The following is an 18,204-nucleotide window of genomic DNA, read 5'->3' as shown; positions in this document are numbered from 1 at the left end:
TATTTGTAAGAATATTAAAGTTTACCCCAAATAACCTCTTCCTCCTTCTTTGGTGCAGAAATGTTCTGTGCAACATATTGGAATGACTTTTAAGTCTTTGTTTCTAATGGAATCAAGGCTCACTCAGAGCCTTTCATTGGGAGGGCTTCTCTCAGAAGCTCATTTCCTTTTAAATAGCTTTAATTCTTTGACAGTTTATTTCCTTATAACTTTCTCTCATTGGCCCTAGAGCTTGCCCTCCTTACTTCCCTTTCTTCCTGTTAAAGAACACAACTGAACACTAGCAATGTGAGAGGCATTGTGTTAACTACTATGAATTTGGGCCTTGGAGATTCAGTAAGATTTTGGGCAGATAATAAGTTTTCAACATGATTATCAATATTTTCTGAGTTTTATGCTTTTTTTCTTTCTGAGTGATTATCAGTTTCTTAAGTCCTTATTCAATGACATAATTTCCAGACTTTTTAACAATCTTAGTTGTTTTCTGCTTTTAAAACTCATAGAAAAAAAAAACTCATAGAAAAATTAACCATAAAAATGTTGCTATTAATTATAATCTTTATATCTTAAAAATAACTTTTTTTAAAGGATTTGGATATGTCCTGGTTGAATATGTCCTGTCTTCTTTATTTTCCTTATACTCCACAGTTCCCTCCGGACCTTCGGACCTGGATAATACTAATAATTAACTACATCAGTAGCCCTTCTAGGTTTTACCCTTTGGAGGCCCAGTCTGTGCCACCTATATCCCCCTTCAGAAAAAGACTGTTGCTCCAGCTTCTGGGAGTGCTGTCAGTATTCGACCTCTAGCTGTCAACTTCTTCAGGGATTGCCTCAGGATAACCCATACCAAATGATTAATTGAGGTGGAAGTGGGGAGGGTGCTGTAAACCCCTCTATTTATAAAAAGAAAGAAAAAAAAAGGACAACTCTGATGGGTCTCTTTAGTTCCAGAGCTCACTGTGGGGCCAGCAAAGGCAATCTTTGGGCCTATATCCTCCCTTCCACGGGTATTGATAGAAGAGCACTTCCTGATAAACAATGGTACACTAAGCTCCATCTCAGTCCATCTCCTGGAGAGCCCAGGCTGCAACATATTCTGTCCAATCTGTTTTGTGTGATAGCCAGATTTATCTTTTGGGGAAATCATTTCAATATTTCACTAGCAAAGTCTATAACTGTTCTTTCCAGTAACAAATCAACTATAAACTCCTTTGCCTGAGCTTTTCAAGGCTTATTGTAAATTTGCCAAATCCCAATTCCAGTGACTCCATAATATAATTTTTGCTCCAGTCAGGCAAGTCTTCTCAAAGTTTTCCATCCATACTCATTTCTACTTTTATGCCTTTGCTCCTATTCTTATTTCTGTTTAGCATGCCCATCCTTTCTGTCATCTAAATCTTACCTTTCCTTAAGGCCCTAACAAAGTCTCATCTCCTCTATTAAATGTCCCCAACTCTTACATTCTACTTGTCATCTTCCTTTCTGAAACCCTAAAATACTTATAGTCAGTGCCATTCAGTTTAGCATATAAATGATCACTTAATTGTTTCATGTATCTTATTTATACCTCAGTTAATGATATTTAAAAAAGAAAATTTATGTTTCTATGAGAATTTAAAAAAATCAGAAGTAGTCTCATATATATATATATGTAATTCAATAAGTACATGACTAATTAATAAACCCATAGATATTTTTGTTTTTGTTTTTCACGGAAAAACTGGGTGAACATTTCTCTAGGTCATTAGTGTATCTATATTAATTCCTAGAAACAAACTACTTTTTCTTCTATACTAAAAACAAAAAGACCTTTATTGTATTATCAATATTGTTCTTTCTCTGTTCTAATCTATGTGAATAAACAATGCCATAATTCATTTTTAAGCCCACCTCACCTTTCAACCTTTTACCCATGCAATATGCCTATAAGGAAGGCAGATAAGAAAACAAAATTTAATGACCCATGCATTCCCACTTCCCAATATTCTCTGCCTTTTATCTATCTTACTCAGATACTTTAACTCTACTGTGGACAGATTTCTGAATAGTTACTATTAAAAGGATTTCACTTATAAATATTTGAGTATCTTTAATAACAATGAAAATCATTACTAAATTTATATCATCTACTCTCAGGTTCTCTTAATATGCCACAAATGTTTTCATGTCAGGACATTAAAATGAGCTAGAGAGTCATGATCGATATTCCCTACAGTAAGAATGCTGAAAGCAGTCATATAAAGAACATACCTTTGAATAGTCTGTAAAACGTAAATAACAATATGTCTATACAGCCTCTCATTATAATTTTCTATAGAAATGTTTTATTTTGATTTTTTTTCATTGAGATTCCTTAAGCTATAGTGATTTGGACAGTGGTGCAAAGAACAAACTCAACTTTTAAAATATCTATGTCCTTATACATGCTAATATTTAGGATGGGCATGCTAATATCTATGTCCTTTTATTTAACTACTCATGCACTGGGGAGAGGGTTCTTCAGCCAGGCCTGCCCCCTCTCACAGTCCGGGAGCCCTCAGGGGATGTCCTACTGACGGCTTAGGCCTGCTCCCCAGCTGCAGTCTAGCCTCCCTCTGAGAAGGTGACCAGCCAATCAGAGGAAGGCGCCGCTCCCATCACCCCCTTGCTGCTGCTGCCTCTGGCCTCCCTCTGCGGGAGGCAATCTGATCAGGGGAAGGTGCCGCATCCATCACCCCACTGCTGCTGCTACTGCTGGCCACGATGACTGTGAGGCCTGAGCCCCAGGCCTCGCAGCCGCTGGCGCTCACAGCTGCCTGAGCCCACGGCTGCCTGCCCTCAGCCCTCACAACCACTGCGGCTTTGACCGGAAGGACGTCCAGAAGACTTCCGCTCTAATTGCTCTACCCTGCCGGCCTGATGGCCCCTAACTGCTCCCCTGCTTGCCTGATCACCCCAAATCACCTCTGCCTTGGTCCCTGCCACTGTGGCTTTGTCCGGAAAGACATCCAGAAGATATCTGGTCTAATTAGCATATTACCCTTTTATTAGTAGAGATAATCCTAAATATTTTCTATGCAATGTCCTTAAAATGTTGTAAAATTAGCAGAAAGTTGGAACAAATGAATCCTAAAAACAGAAAACTGAATGCTCAAAGAGAGTTGAATTTAAATTGAGAAACATTAGCACAAGTATTCTTGGTAATCATTTTTTCTCTTTTTACCTTTTCAAAATCTTCTGTTGTGAACTGTTTAGAAGCTAAATAAAGCAGCCCTTCAGGATCAATGGCTTTCTTTAAAGTATGTTGCACAGTAGGAAGAAATTGGTGACAAGGAGATGATTCATTACAGTTAATCAATAATCCAAATACCTCTACAAGATTAGCTGGAATCAAGCTGCAATCCTACATCAAACAAAAACGTAAAAGACAAACATTAAATCAGACATTTTCGCAAAGACTTAGGAAATAAATTTTAAAATATTTAATTTATTCATATATTTATAATATTTGCTTATATTAAATTATATACTGATAACTATAATAATTATGATTTGCTATTACTAATTATTATTTAAAGTGATTCCTGAATAGCCTGAGAACTTTGTGGTGACTAATTTTTAAAAAATACTCTTTATTAAGTATTTTCTAATACTTATTATTACATTATTCAATAAAACCTCCACTAAATTCAAATAAAAATTTCTAATGAGCAGAGACATCTGCATGGCATGACTAAAAAACATAAAAGAATTTCACATTATGTAATTATTTAATTCTAGTACCCAATTAAGTATAGAAATGGGATAATAATAAAACATTAAGAACAACAAAAACATTAAGATTAAAATATGTGGCTAAATTCCCTGAACAACAACTCTATAATAACAAAAGCATAATATGTTAATTAGACTGGACAGCCAAACAACCTTCTGAACATCCTTCCAGATGACCTTCTGGACGAAGCTGGGGCTGCGAGGGCTGAGGCAAGCCGCCACAGCTGCGAGGGCCGAGAACAGAGCCCCTTGCACGAATTTCATGCATCAGGCCTCTAGTAATAAAATATGCATATATCTTACCATCTGACCAATTAGAGAATTGGTTTTCTGCATATTTTTCCTTGAAGATGAATCCATATCAATGAAAGACCAAAAACTGCACTGAATGGGAAAAGTCATTTGTTGATTGGTATCATCCCCAAACTTCTTTCCCGGGATGTACACTGTAATGCTTCTGCTTTCCATAACTAAGTCAAAAGACATTACCCATTTATTAAGTTCATTTTGGTATATATATCTACAAATCAATAAAAAATATAGTTATATAGAATGTTACTATCTAAACTTTAGTTAGAAAAGACACAAACACATTAGATTGTTTTGCATTATTATACAGATACTTGTATAATAATGTTCATAGCAGCATTATTCACAATAGTCCCAAACTAACAATGGCCCAAGTGTCCACCACTAGATGAATAAATTTTTTAAAAATTATATATGGTCCTAGCTGGTTTGGCTCAGTGGATAGAGCATCAGCCTGCGAACTGAAAGGCCCCAGGTTCGATTCCAATCAAGGGCACATGCCTGAGTTGTGGCCTCGATCCCCAGTGGGGGACTTGCAGGAGGCAGCCGATCCATGATTCTCTCTCATCATGGATGTTTCTCTCTTCCTCTTCTTTCCTCTCTGAAATCAATAAAAATACATTTTAAAAAATTATATATGTATAGCCCTAGCCGGTTTGGCTCAGTGGATAGAGCATCGGCCTGCGAACTAAAGGGTACCAGGTTTGATTCCAGTTGAGGTCACATGCCCCGGTTGCAGGCTTGGTCCCCAGTGGAGGACATGCAGGAGGCAGCTAATCAATGATTCTCTCTTATCATTGATGTTTCTATCTCTCTCCCTCTCCCTTCCTCTCTGAAATCAATAAAAAAATATTTTTAAAAAATCAATGGAAAAATATCCTTGGGTGAGGACTAACAACAATATATATCTCCTTAGGTGAGGATTAACAAAAATAAATGATATACCACAGCCTGGTGGGCTTTATTCTAGGTATGCAAAGCTGGTTCAACATTTGAAAATCAACTAATGTAATTCATAATATCAACAGGCTAAAGAAGAAAAATCAAATTATTACATCAATTGATGTGGAAAAGTATTTGATAAAATCCAACTCTCATTCATTAAAAAATAATTCTCAGTAGATTAGGAATAGAGGGAACTCCTTTAACTTGAAAGAGAACATCTACAAAAAACTATTGCTGGCATCATAGTTAAGTTTCCCATCATATTTGGTGAGAAACAAAACTTTCTTGCTAAGACCAGGAATAAGACAAAGGTGTCCCTTCTCACTACTGCTTTTCAATATCATATTGGAAGTCCTACCTAATGCAATCAGATAAGAAAAGGAAATAAATCTGTTTCAATACAAACTGAGAGCAAAGGCATTTTGACCATTAAAATGTTCTATTTTTATTTATAAAGATTAAATGAAAACTGCCACTTAGTATAATTCTCAGTTTCTAAAACAAGTACAATACACTCTTAACTGTTAAGTAACTCCTTGACAATGATGAGACTATCAGTTAAACAGGTGAAAATTAATTTGAAAAAAATGTTTACCTGATTGAAGCTGTTCAAGTTTATCTTTTTTGTATGAAGCCAAGTCTCCTATGAAGCAGATACCACCTTTAGCTAGCAAAGCACTGCCAGCTTGAATGCTAACCGCTCCAGTTCCATAATTATTCCTGAATAGAGTAGGAAAAATTTCAGTAGAGACTGGATGACGTATACCACGGGGCACAAGGTTTATACTATAATTCAAAAGCCTAGGGAAAAATAAATTATCCATTACTATTATTTAATATTTGGTTTTCAGAAATCATAATGTGTAACAGCTACACAATCAAATTTAATTTGATTTCAGAGAGGAAGGGAGAGGAAGAGATAGAAACATCAATGATGAGAAAGAATCATTGATTTGCTGCCTCCAGCAGAAACCCAGGCATATGCCCTGACCCAAAATCGAACTGTGATCTCCTGGTTCATAGGTCAACACTCAACCACTGACCTACACTGGCCAGGTTCTAAGGCCCCCTTTTTCTCTGACTTTACAGTGAGCTAAAAGCAACCCTGCCTTGGCTAACTTCTGTAACTGAGACCTTTATTTCTCAATGAGCTAACAACAGCTCTGACTTGACTCACTTCTTTCCTATGTTTCTAGGGAATCAAAGCAGGGCACCACCTATTGCGTCTTCTATCCCCAAACCTTCCTTTGTTTCACTGTCCCCAACTTTAATAAACATACTATCAAAATCACTTGGACTAGTGTTGTGAAATCTTCCCTACACGAAGTCAATAACCTTACATACTACAGGCTGGTCTGAAGCAGACCTGCTCCAGGCTGGTCCCTGTCAGGTAACAAAATGATTTATACCCAATTCAATATTATAACTAGTTTATATCCAGTTCAATGGTACCAAAGCAATTCAATGGGGGGGAAAAGTCTTTCCAAAAAAATGGTATATAAAAATTAGAGAAATATAGAGCAAAAACATTAACCTTGACTCCTATCTCAAACCATATACAAAAATTAACTTGCAATAGATAACAGACCTAATGTAAGAGTGAAAACTAGCCCCGGCCAGTGTGGCTCAGTTGGTTGGGTGTCATCCCTTGCACCAAAAGGTTGAGGGCTTGATCCCCAGTAGGGGGCATGTTAGGAGGCAGCCAATTGATGGCATCGATGTTTCTCTTTCTCCCTGTCCCTTCCTCTCTCTCTAAAGGTCAATTAAAAAAAAAAAAAAATATATATATATATATATATATTTTTTTTTTAAAGTGAAAACTACAATGCTTCTAGAAGAAAACATAAAATAATATAATCATGACCTTGGGGTTGCAAACACTTCTTAAACAGAACAGACAAAACATAAACAATAAAAAAGTAATAAATTTGATTTCATCAAAACTAAAAAGTCTGTTCATCAAAGATATCTAAGTTTTAGACTGGGAGAAACAGTTCACGATACACACATATGACAAAGGAAACAGATCCAGAACAATCCGATTTAAAAGTGAGCAAAGAACTTGAATAGACACTTCTTAAAAGTAGATATGAGTAGCCAATAAGCACATGAAAAAGAACTCAAATCAGTAGTCGTCAGGGAAATGCAAATTAGAATCATAATGAGATACTATTTCATATACACTAGAATGGTTAAATTGAGAAAGACTGACAACACCAGAGAGGAAGGGAGAGGGAGAGATATGAACATCAAAGATGAGATTCAGTGATAAGGATAGAAATAACTGTAACCTTACATTGTACAAACACTTTAGAAAAATGGCACTGTCTTATAAAGGTAAATATACATATATCTTATGAACAGCATTTCTACTCTTTAGTATTTATCCAAGATAATGAAAACACATGTCCATAGAAAGACTTGTGCAAGAATGTTTACAGCAGCTTTATTTATAATAAAACACGCAAAACCTAAATCTTCACCACCAGAAGACTGGATAAACAAATTCTGGTATAGTCATATAATGGAATCAATAAAAACAATAAACTACTATACACATAATTGGGTCAATATCAAAAACATGTTGAGTGAAAGAGACTAGACACAAGAGTATGCACTGTATGATTCTACTTATATGAAGTTCAAAAACAAGAAATTAATCTATTGTGACAGAAATCACCTGTGGATATAGACACTGTGGAAGAAGTAAAAGAACTTTCTGAGGTGATGGAAATGTTCTATATCTAACTGTAGTGATGGCTATAGGAGTGTATGTATTTGTCAAAATTCATCAAATTGTATACTTAAGATCTGATTATTTCACTATATATAAATGTTACCTAAAAACAAAACAAACAAAAAAAACAAACCCAAATCTCTTACACAGCCTCAAATGCCATAGGAAAAGTCAAAGGTTAATGACAAAAGGAAAAGAGACAAAGGCCTTAATTTATAAGAGGAATCACAAATCAATAAGAAATAAACAACTTGCTCTAGCCTGTTTAGCTCAGTGGATAGAGCTTTGTTGTTGTTGTTTGTGTTTTTTTTTTGATAGAGCTTTGACCTGTGGACTGAAAGGTCCCAGATTCAATTCTGGTCAAGGGCACATACCTCGGTTGCAGGCTCATCCCGGCCCCGGCCCTGGTTGGGGTTTGTGCAAGAGGCAACCAATCGATGTGTTTCTCTCACATCAATATTCCTCTCTGTCTTTCCCTCTCTCTTCCATGCTCTCTAAAAATCAAAATAAAATTAGATATGATTTGTGAAGATTTGAAAAAATTAAGTCCTTAAAAAAAAAGAAATAAAAACTTAATAGAAAAGTGAAAAATGGTCAAGGAGTTTCATAGAAAAATAATAGAAGGGTTCGACAAGCTATAAATGATGCTGAAATTTATTTCCAATTAAATAAATGCAAATTAAAATTAAATTTGTGCCATCTGTAGCAGTTAGCACCATATTTACATTGCAATTTAATTTCAGCAAAAACATTTGAAGTTTTTATTTGAATTTTTTAAAAATATATTTTAAAAATTGATTTCAGAGAGAATGGGAGAGGGAGATAGAGAAACATCAATGATGACAGAGAATCATTGATTGGCTACCTCCTGCACGCCCCACATTAGGGATCAAGCCTGCAACCTGGGCATGTGCCCTCCTGGCTCATAGGTTGATGCTCAACCACTGAACCACACCAGCCGGGCTCTTTTAATTTTAAATTCATTCTATAGATATTTTCTTTATAATGGCATATAAGTTATTAATATAAGAAGCATATTCCTAGCTTTCTGAATATTTAAGTAACTTTTAAAAAGGGGTACTTGCTACTGAGGAGTCCCAAAATGCTGAATAAAGTCTTATTCCAATGTTAGAGTGATATTCCCAAAACAGTAATTTGGGCACTTTTGACAGCCTTATTTGGGTATAGTGAGTCAGTATTTGGGTATAGTGAGTGGAATATTAAAGAAAAATAAGAAAATTGCTTGTTGGCTCTCAGAGGGGAGATTATTTAAAGAATAAAAACAAAGTACAAAAGCAGAACACTAAGGCAGGGAATGTGGGAGGAAGGAAGCCTGAGAATGATGCATTTATTTGTAAAGGTCTGAGTGGGGAAACAGATTGAAACTTTAAATCAGGGGCCCTCAAACTTTTTAAATAGGGGCCAGTTCACTGTCCCTCAGACCGTTGGAGGGCCGGACTATAGTTTAAAAAAAACTATGAACAAATTCCTATGCACACTGCACATATCTTATTTTGAAGTAAGAAAACAAAACAGCAAAAACACCCGCATGTGGCCCGCGGGCCGTAGTTTGAGGACGCCTGCTTTAAATGGTTAGATTCTTAAAACATTGAAAGCAAATACCCCAAATCATATTTTAAAAGTTTTAAACTTCATTGATAAGTGTTTAAATATATTAATATCTTATATGCCATTATAAATTTTTGCCCAGGTAAGTCCTAAATATTTATCTTATAATAATACTCATGGAAAAGATTTATGCAAATCTGTGACCAATTTATTATGTGAAAAAATTCATATCACATATTTTACCTGTCTACAAGTAGAGTATCACTTGTTATAATTAAAATATCCAGGCAATCTTCCAGTTCCTTGTTAGAGTCTCTTGTCTGAACTAGACTCATCAGCAAACAGAGCTTGAGAAAATTGTAAGTCCCGGGAGGAACAATGTGTGATGCAAAGATATTGGCAAGTATTGCTGTAAACTTCCAGCATGAGCTGGAAGTCAAAGAGAGGAGACACCTGAAATTGTCGCTAATTCCTGAAGGAACTGAAAGTAAATAATAACATGTTTAAAAGGGTTTTAAAAGAAGAAAATGACATGATAGATGTCTAATTCTATTTATCTGAAATATTATCATCAGATTACAGTTATTTTAATGATGCCATATTAAAATTCTTATAGATAATATTATGATTGGAGGTCTCTCTGGTCTATCATTTCTATCCCAGGAAAGGAAGCAGTCACCCCAAGTGTCCACATAGATTGGTGGTGGGGTGCAAGCAAATTCTTCATTCCTTTCAAGACCTATCTGAGCCGAAACCGGTTTGGCTCAGTGGATAGAGCGTCGGCCTGCGGACTCAAGGGTCCCAGGTTCGATTCCGGTCAAGGGCATGTACCTTGGTTGTGGGCACATCCCCAGTAGGGGGTGTGCAAGAGGCAGCTGATCGATGTTTCTCTCTCATCGATGTTTCTAACTCTCTATCCCTCTCTCTTCCTCTCTGTAAAAAATCAATAAAATATATTTAAAAAAACAACAAACCTATCTGAGCAAAGCCAGATCACAGGGCTCCTTTATTACAGTGCTTGCTTCTGTATTTCTATGTTTGACTAAAAAACAGACTCTGTTTCTGTTAAAAGGGCAGATTTATACTCTAGTATTTTGAAAGCATTATACTATACTATATGGTAACATTATAGACCTCCACTTCCTCACTTGGTCCAACTCCCAATAGTTGGACAAGATGAGTGATTTAATCGAATTGGTCAGTTTTGGAAGAATAGCTGTGCATGTATAACCTAGTCACTTTCTCCTTCCTCTTGGGCTATGTGGGAACCATGCCAGAGTCACAGAATAGCTAAGGCTAATTAGAGTGTGGAGGCCTTGTTGATAGTACGCCGGATGGCCAAGGCCACTCTAAACATGGGAACCTTAATCAGAATGTTCAAGACTAAGATACCATATGCAGGTGCAAGGCCACAGCAATCTCACGGTACACTGTGCATGTGTGCCTTTCTGTAGCCAAAATGATTGATGTAACTGTTGACTAGAGGCCTCTTTAGTCTAAATGATATAATGCATGTTAACCAGCCAGTCACAGTGTACTGGGGAGAAGCTGAGGCAGGCTCAGAGGATGTAGCTCCTATGTGTGCAGGAAAGCCTGAAGAGGTTGGGGAAGCTGCTGAGGCAGAGAGCTCAGGTGCCCTGGTGAGTCTAGGGGCAGCGTGCAGCTGCTCAGGTAATAACCGTGGGTACAGTGATTGATGCTTTGTGAGAAAGATGTATTTGGTTTATCACAGGTGTGCGGCTACCTGTATGGGACTTTGCTGTGAAGGACTGTTTTGTCTGATGGCTATATGGCCACTGGCTTCTATAAGAAAGACTCATTCTTATACACCCACAACTTCTCATAGCTTCTCGCTCTACCACCTGGCGTCCAAGAAGGTTCAGTCCCTGTTAGAGGGTTTGGCCCCGACAGTTAGTGCAGTGGGCAGGGTTTGAGAAGGAACCTGCCCCCACAGTTGGCATAGTCAAGCAGAATTTAGAATATATGAACTCAGAGCACCTGTGCTGAACTGTGCTCTAGCTGTGCTCTGACAGGCTACCATCATAGAGCAATGATTTCTTCTAATCACCCCTGACCATGGACTAAGGAAGGCTGCCTTAGTGTAGCATTTACCACATTTGAGTGGTTAAATTTGCCTAATTCTGGAGTTCAGCATGAGAAAGCATACTTTTCCACCTACATATAAGTCATGTTCCGCTACTAAATCAATAAATCTTGAAACACCTCACAGCAGAAAACATTTAAAAGATCACTAAAATGTCTATTGTGCATTAGTGCCTTTTTTTCTTTAACATTTTAATTTTGTTAAGAAACTTTCTCTTCAAGATAAGCACGCCTGACTGATTTGGCTCAGTGGATAGAGCGTCAGCCTGAGGACTGGGGGTTTCAGGTTCGATTTTGGTCAAGGGCATGTACTTTGGTTGTGGCACATCCCCAGCGAGGGATGGGCAGGAGGCAGCTAATCGATGTTTCTCTCTCATCGATGTTTCTAACTCTCTATCCTTCTCCCTTCCTCTCTGTAAAAAAATCAATAGAATATATTAAAAAAAAAAAAAGATAAGCAGAGGTATCTAGAATCAACTTGCATTTAAAGTCTACTTAGACCTCTATTATTGCAGATGGCTATCTAGGGATTCTTTGAAAAATCTAACTCTATTCAAAATTTAACTAACCCTTGCTACATTTAAATATTGGTGTGCCAAGTTAAAAGAGTAGGTCTGCTCTCCACTTTTGTTTACCTAATGCTTAATTATATTGAAGTTGCTAAAGAAATTGTCAGTAAGAAAGCTGATATTTTGGCCCCCATCTGTCTTTCTCTTTTGTCTTATATCTCAATTGGTTCAGAATTCAAATGAGGAAAACAATATTTTATTGGGCTCTCTTTCTCAGATCACAAGCTAAGATCAAGTTAAGGCTAGAAAAATAAATGTTAGGGTAGAAAAACCTTTTGACTAATCTCTAACTCTTGGTACCCTGAAATATTTTTCTCATTGCTAATAATAAAAAAATAAAAAAGCAAAATAAGGTTTAGCTAAAAAAAAAAATTTCATATAAGAAAGGTTCTACATTATCCCATTTTATCTCCTTCATAGCATTTATTTTATTTTTTTTTTTATTATATATATTTTATTGATTTTCCACAGAGAGGAAGGGAGAGGGATAGAGAGCTAGAAACATCGATGAGAGAGAAACATCGATGAGAGAGAAACATCGACCAGCTGCCTCCTGCACACCCCCCACCAGGGATGTGCCCGCAACCAATGTACATGCCCTTGACCGGAATCGAACCTGGGACCTTTCAGTCCGCAGACCGATGCTCTATCCACTGAGCCAAACCGGTTTCGGCCTTCATAGCATTTATTATCTGAAATTGTCTTATTGATTAGTTTACAGGTTTACTGCCTACCATCTGATTTGAGAGTAGGAACCTTAACTGTCCTATCACAACTGTATCCCTAGTGCTTAGAAGAGTCCCCAGCACACAGGCAGCCAATACTTACTCCTTAAACAAATGGATTTAAATTTAAATATTTGTTAATATATGATACTAACATTTTCCTTACCTTTTGGATTGCAAAAAGTGATGCTGTTTGCCTCTATACAGACAGAAGTTTGTAAAGTTTTTACACAGGTTGGAATTCCAATAATTTTATACTCATTTCCTATACTCATTTTATTCACCGATTCATCTAAAATTATTAAACACAAAAGAAAATATGTATTCACTAAAGGAAATATGTACATGATCATATGGTTCAAAGATCTAGAACTAGTAACAATTCAGTAGTTGAATTAGTTGGAAAATATTTACTATTGTTTAGTATAATGTCCATAGAGTTGCATTAATTATGCAAATTTAGGCAATTTAATTGCTGATAAATTTTGACACTTATAGGCAATGATGAATTAACTTCAAGAAGCATGTTACATAGTAACTAGGAAGTCTCCTATATATGGTCAAAAGGAAAAACAAGATCATTCTACTTAAGATAAAATATTTTAACATTAAATGACAAAAAATGTTAATAAAAATGACCTTATAAGTAATACTTTTAGTAGGGGAGAAAATAATTTTAAAAGGTATTATTACTATCTATAATATAGGCAAGGTACTTTTCTATACATTACCCAACTGTAAAGTGTAAGATTGATATTGTTATCCCCACTTTATATATGAAGAAACTAAGAGGTTAAGTGCCTTGCACAAAGCTGAAGTCATTCTTCTTAAAGGACAGAGTTCTAAAATTACCAAAAGTGAAATTCACATCTAGGTCTGCCTATCTTCAAAGTCTACCCTCTTGCATTATACTAGATTCCTCTCCACACCTACATATTGGGCAAAATTTTTCCAAAAGTTCAAAAAAGTTATTAAAAAAAAAAACTTGATCTTCCATTACACAGTTAGAAGTTGGGTAGCTGTAAAGCTAGGAAAGATAGGTTTATAAGGCAAACAAGGGTTAACTTCTCTCTGTGAGGAAGATCAAATAGTGATCATCATTTTTTATCCTTTTCTCTCTTGCTCTTTTTTTTTTTAAGTTCCAGAGAGCATACTGGTGTACACTGTAGACCTGGAAGAGAAAAATCAGGCTCAAGAATTGAGAAAATAAAAACTTAAAATCAATCAACCAAACTAGCAACAACTAAATGATACAGAATGAATTGCAAAGGGAAAATAAAATGAATAGTTTTTCAATTGTGTTATGGAATCTTAGAGTTTGATGGATGTGTCCTGAAGTCAAGGAAAGGGCAAGAGGAAGGCAAGGAGTCTGGGAAGTGGTTATCTCTTCTGATTTGAACCCCAAAAGGTCAAATTTTATTCATGTAATTAAAAAAAATTTATTTGGGTTCTATGTAAGAGTTTATTTGAAGAAAGTGTTTTCTACTAAAATATAAGTTGGATAGTCACTTATATTTATATATTGTAATATATGGATTACATATAATATATAATAGAATGAAGTGTTATAAGCATATATTTTGAAACTGTAATGCCTGAGTTTGAATCACAGCTGTGCCATGTACTAGATGTATGACCTTATGTGCAGTAAAAAACCAAAGTCCCACCCTCATGAAGCCTATATTCTAAAATAATAACTCCGATATTTACATAGGACACACACATAGAATAATGGGAGATCATTCCCATAAATAAAATAATCATGACCTTGAGCCTTAGTATAGCGCTTGGGACATAGTAAGTCCTAATATCTTTTTAAGTGAATATTGTATAACTAAATGAATAATTGACACAAAGCTAAATATGACTCTTTTTTATTCTTTTTTTTTTTTAGAAAGGAAGGGAGAGGAATAGAGAGTTAGAAACATCGATCAGCTGCCTCCTGCACACCTCCTACTGGAGATGTGCCCGCAACCAAGGTACATGACCTTGACCGGAATCGAACCTGGGACCTTTCAGTTCGCAGGCCGACGCTCTATCCACTGAGCCAAACCGGTTTCGGCTAAATATAACTCTTTAAAACACTCAAGAATAAGATGACCTATCATTTTTAAAAAAAATATATTTTATTGATTTTTTACAGAGAGGAAGAGAGAGGGATAGAGAGTTAGAAACATCGATGAGAGAGAAACATCGATCGGCTGCCTCCTGCACACCCCCCACTGGGGATGTGCCCGCAACCAAGGTACATGCCCTTGACCGGAATCAAACCTGGGACCCTTCAGTCCGCAGGCCGACGCTCTATCCACGAGCCAAACCGGTTTCGGCAACCTATCATTTTTAATCTATAGCAGTCTCCCCTTATCTGTGGGGTACACATTCCAAGACCCCCCAGGGGATGCCTAAAAGTACAGATAGTACAAAACCCTATATATACTGTGTTTTCCTATACATACATACCTATGATAAAGTTTAATTTATGAATTATTCACAGTAAGAGATTAACAACAATACTACTAATAAAATAGAACAATTATAACAATATAAGAAAAGTTAACTGAATGTGGCATTATTATGTAAAATAAGGGTTACTTACTTGAACACAAGCACTGTGATACCTTGACAGTTGGATATGATAACCTAAATGGCTACTAGTGACAAACAGGCAGGGAGCGTGTACAACATGGAGACACTGGACAAAGGGATGATTCACATCCCGGGAGATTTCATCATGCTACTCAGAATGGTGTGCAATTTAAAATTTATGAATTGTTTATTTCTGGAATTTTCCATTTAATATTTTCAGACATGGTTGACCATAGGTAACTGAAACCGTGGAAAGTGAAACCATGGATAAAGGGGGACAACTGTGTAGAAGTACCATTTATAATATAAAAGTGTAAGTAACTCAATTACGTATTTTATATATCTTATAGCAACCTGCTTTTAGTTCAAACAGAACTTACCTCTTAGGAAAACTGTAAGAGATTGAAACCTAAATGGCTGGTTATTAGAATGTCCTTGAAAAGCATGAAGCGCCTTTGCAGTAATTATTTCAACTATCTGTTTATCTTAACGCAAAGAGCAAAAAAAGAATGTTATTAGAATATGTATTCAACTTAATTTCCACATTAAAATATTAGACACTACATTTAAAATTACAAATGTAAAAGCGTTTTTACCACCAAGCACTCTAAATTTTCTGTCTTCTTGAAGTGAAGAAGAACACAGATTACACAAAAAGTCATTTCTTACTGTTGCAGATTCTGTAGCACCAGGCGCATGCACTCTTATATACTGAAATCCTGAAAAGAAGAGAACAGAAGTAAGCTAAATTTGCTTTTGGATTTAGCTATCCATTTTCAATCCTTTAAAATTAATCTAATTCAAAGTATAATTAATTCAATTTTGTGTGTGGGTTCAGAACAGTTCAACTAACATTTATTGATGGTCATTTCTTGCCAAACACTGTGCTAAGGCACTGGTGTATGGATACTTAAACACAAAATTTCAATAGGAAGCATTAAGAAACATAATTTCAGTATGTAGAATTCATTTACAGAGAAGAGAGGAGGGCATCCAACCTAATGAGAGAGGAGGATGAATGGGAAAGATATCCTGGAGAAGGACTAAAGAGAAGTTAAGCCAAAGGGTTGAGTGAGGATACTGCACCGAGTGGGAACAGCATGAACAAACACTTGTGGAACAATGTGAGAACAAGTACTTCAGCAATACAAGAGTACCTGTCAAGTTGGTATAAGAGGAAGGGAAAAATGAATGCATTTCAACTTATAAACACTGAGAGACACCATATTTTCTAACATTCTTTCTACTCTGTGAATGTTTTAGAACTAATTGTAAACATGATTTAGAATTAAACAATAAATTGCTTAATGTTTTTGATTTTACATCTTAATATTTACCTTTTGAAAGAGGGCATGCTTCATCTGAACAAAGAAATCTTGCTCCTTGTGTATACTTGGTTACAGTTGTCATTGCAATCACAATCCCTTGCATCATATAAAATCTTTGAGATGTATAATCAAGTGGAAACTCACAAAAATTAAGACTATAACTTGGCAGAGAAGGTAAATGTGTTAACTTCAGCACTATATTAATCTAATAAGAACATAAAAATTGTATTAATAAAAACTGCAGAGCCAATTTGGGACTTGCATTATAATATATTTGTAGGGTAAATCAAGTAAATGATTTGTTAGTGTTATTAGAAACCAAAATTTTAAACATAAAAGATACTTAAATATACAATTAAAGATGCAAAACCCTTAAAATCTTACATTTTAATTGAAAATATCATTTTTAACTAATAATTTTCCCTAAAAAATACACATTTCCTGGATATAGCCACTGAAAAGATATGACACTTCTACTGCCCAGATTGTGATTGCTAAATATAATTTATCACTAAAAGGAACCAGAGCTCCTCGGGAGAAATGGCTGATTCCAGGTCTGGGGCAGAAAATATACCAGATGGACTTGGTACATTTCCTTATGCTAGAAACCAAGGGGAGCTATAAAAACTAATGGGTCCTAGGTGGTTTGACTCAGTGGATAGAGCGTCGGCCTATGGACTGAAGGGTCCCAGGATCGATTCTAGTCAAGGGCACATGCCCAAGTTGCGGGCTCAATCCCTGGTAGGAGGAATACAGGAGGCAGCCAATCATTGATTATCTTATCATTGATGTTTCTATCTCTCCCTCTCCTTTTCTCTCTGAAATCAATTAAAAAATATTTAAAAACACACATATACAAAAACAAAAACAAAACAACTAATGGGATGGCCCTGGCCGGGTAGCTCAGTTGGTTTGAGCAATGTCCTGATATGCCAAGGTTGCAGGTTTGATCCCTGGTCAGGGCACATATAAGAATCAACCAATTACTGAATAAATAAGTGGAACAACAAATCAATGTTTCTCTCCCCGTCCCCCCCTCATTTCTTCTCTCTCTAAAATCAATCAATTAAAAAAAACAAAAACTAATGGGATGGGCCCAAAGGGGACAGGAGCAAACTTTAAGGGATACCCAAAGACAAAAGGTAGGATAATAAAAGCATCAAAAAGAATGACAAAGATTCACTGAAACATATCAGATATACTTAAAAATTCATGAGTTCCTCATAATTATTTTCAAAAAAGAACAAAAACCAAAATAATTATTGGTCATCATTAGAGGCTAGATTTCAACTCGTTACTCTGAAAATCCATAAATAGAAATAATCAAACATTTATTCTGCCTTTCTTGTACAAATTGTATTTCAGGGTAACCAAATAGATGATGAAAGAAAACTTCTCTTATAGAATGATTTTAGTTAATACATTCTGAAAGGATGCTAAAGTTAGAAAAATCACAATTTTGCAAGCCTAATGAAATAATAGATTCTAGGTAATGATCATCAATGGCTGCAAAAACCTTAAGGTGGAAGGTGATAGGGAAACTGTATATTGCAGGGATCTGGCTGACATCACCTAAA

The 18,204-nt window shown here is 35.9% G+C and overlaps 1 protein-coding gene across 1 annotated transcript in view; it reads right to left on the bottom strand.

Moving 5' to 3' along the window:
- MCMDC2 (minichromosome maintenance domain containing 2) overlaps positions 1-18,204 on the bottom strand; it is a 34,635-nt gene that overhangs the window by 12,180 nt on the left and 4,251 nt on the right. The window contains exons 5-12 of the mRNA XM_008150364.3: positions 16,637-16,832; positions 15,896-16,018; positions 15,680-15,784; positions 12,880-13,005; positions 9,560-9,797; positions 5,606-5,811; positions 4,060-4,226; positions 3,206-3,385 (exon numbers count right to left, since the gene is read on the bottom strand). Of these exons, the coding sequence (XP_008148586.2) occupies positions 3,206-3,385; positions 4,060-4,226; positions 5,606-5,811; positions 9,560-9,797; positions 12,880-13,005; positions 15,680-15,784; positions 15,896-16,018; positions 16,637-16,832 (1,341 nt within the window). The remainder of the gene's footprint in view (positions 1-3,205; positions 3,386-4,059; positions 4,227-5,605; positions 5,812-9,559; positions 9,798-12,879; positions 13,006-15,679; positions 15,785-15,895; positions 16,019-16,636; positions 16,833-18,204) is intronic.

Source organism: Eptesicus fuscus, chromosome 19, assembly GCF_027574615.1.
Source record: "Eptesicus fuscus isolate TK198812 chromosome 19, DD_ASM_mEF_20220401, whole genome shotgun sequence".
Classification (NCBI taxonomy): domain Eukaryota; kingdom Metazoa; phylum Chordata; class Mammalia; order Chiroptera; family Vespertilionidae; genus Eptesicus; species Eptesicus fuscus.
This window is presented reverse-complemented; position numbering and strand designations above follow the sequence as displayed.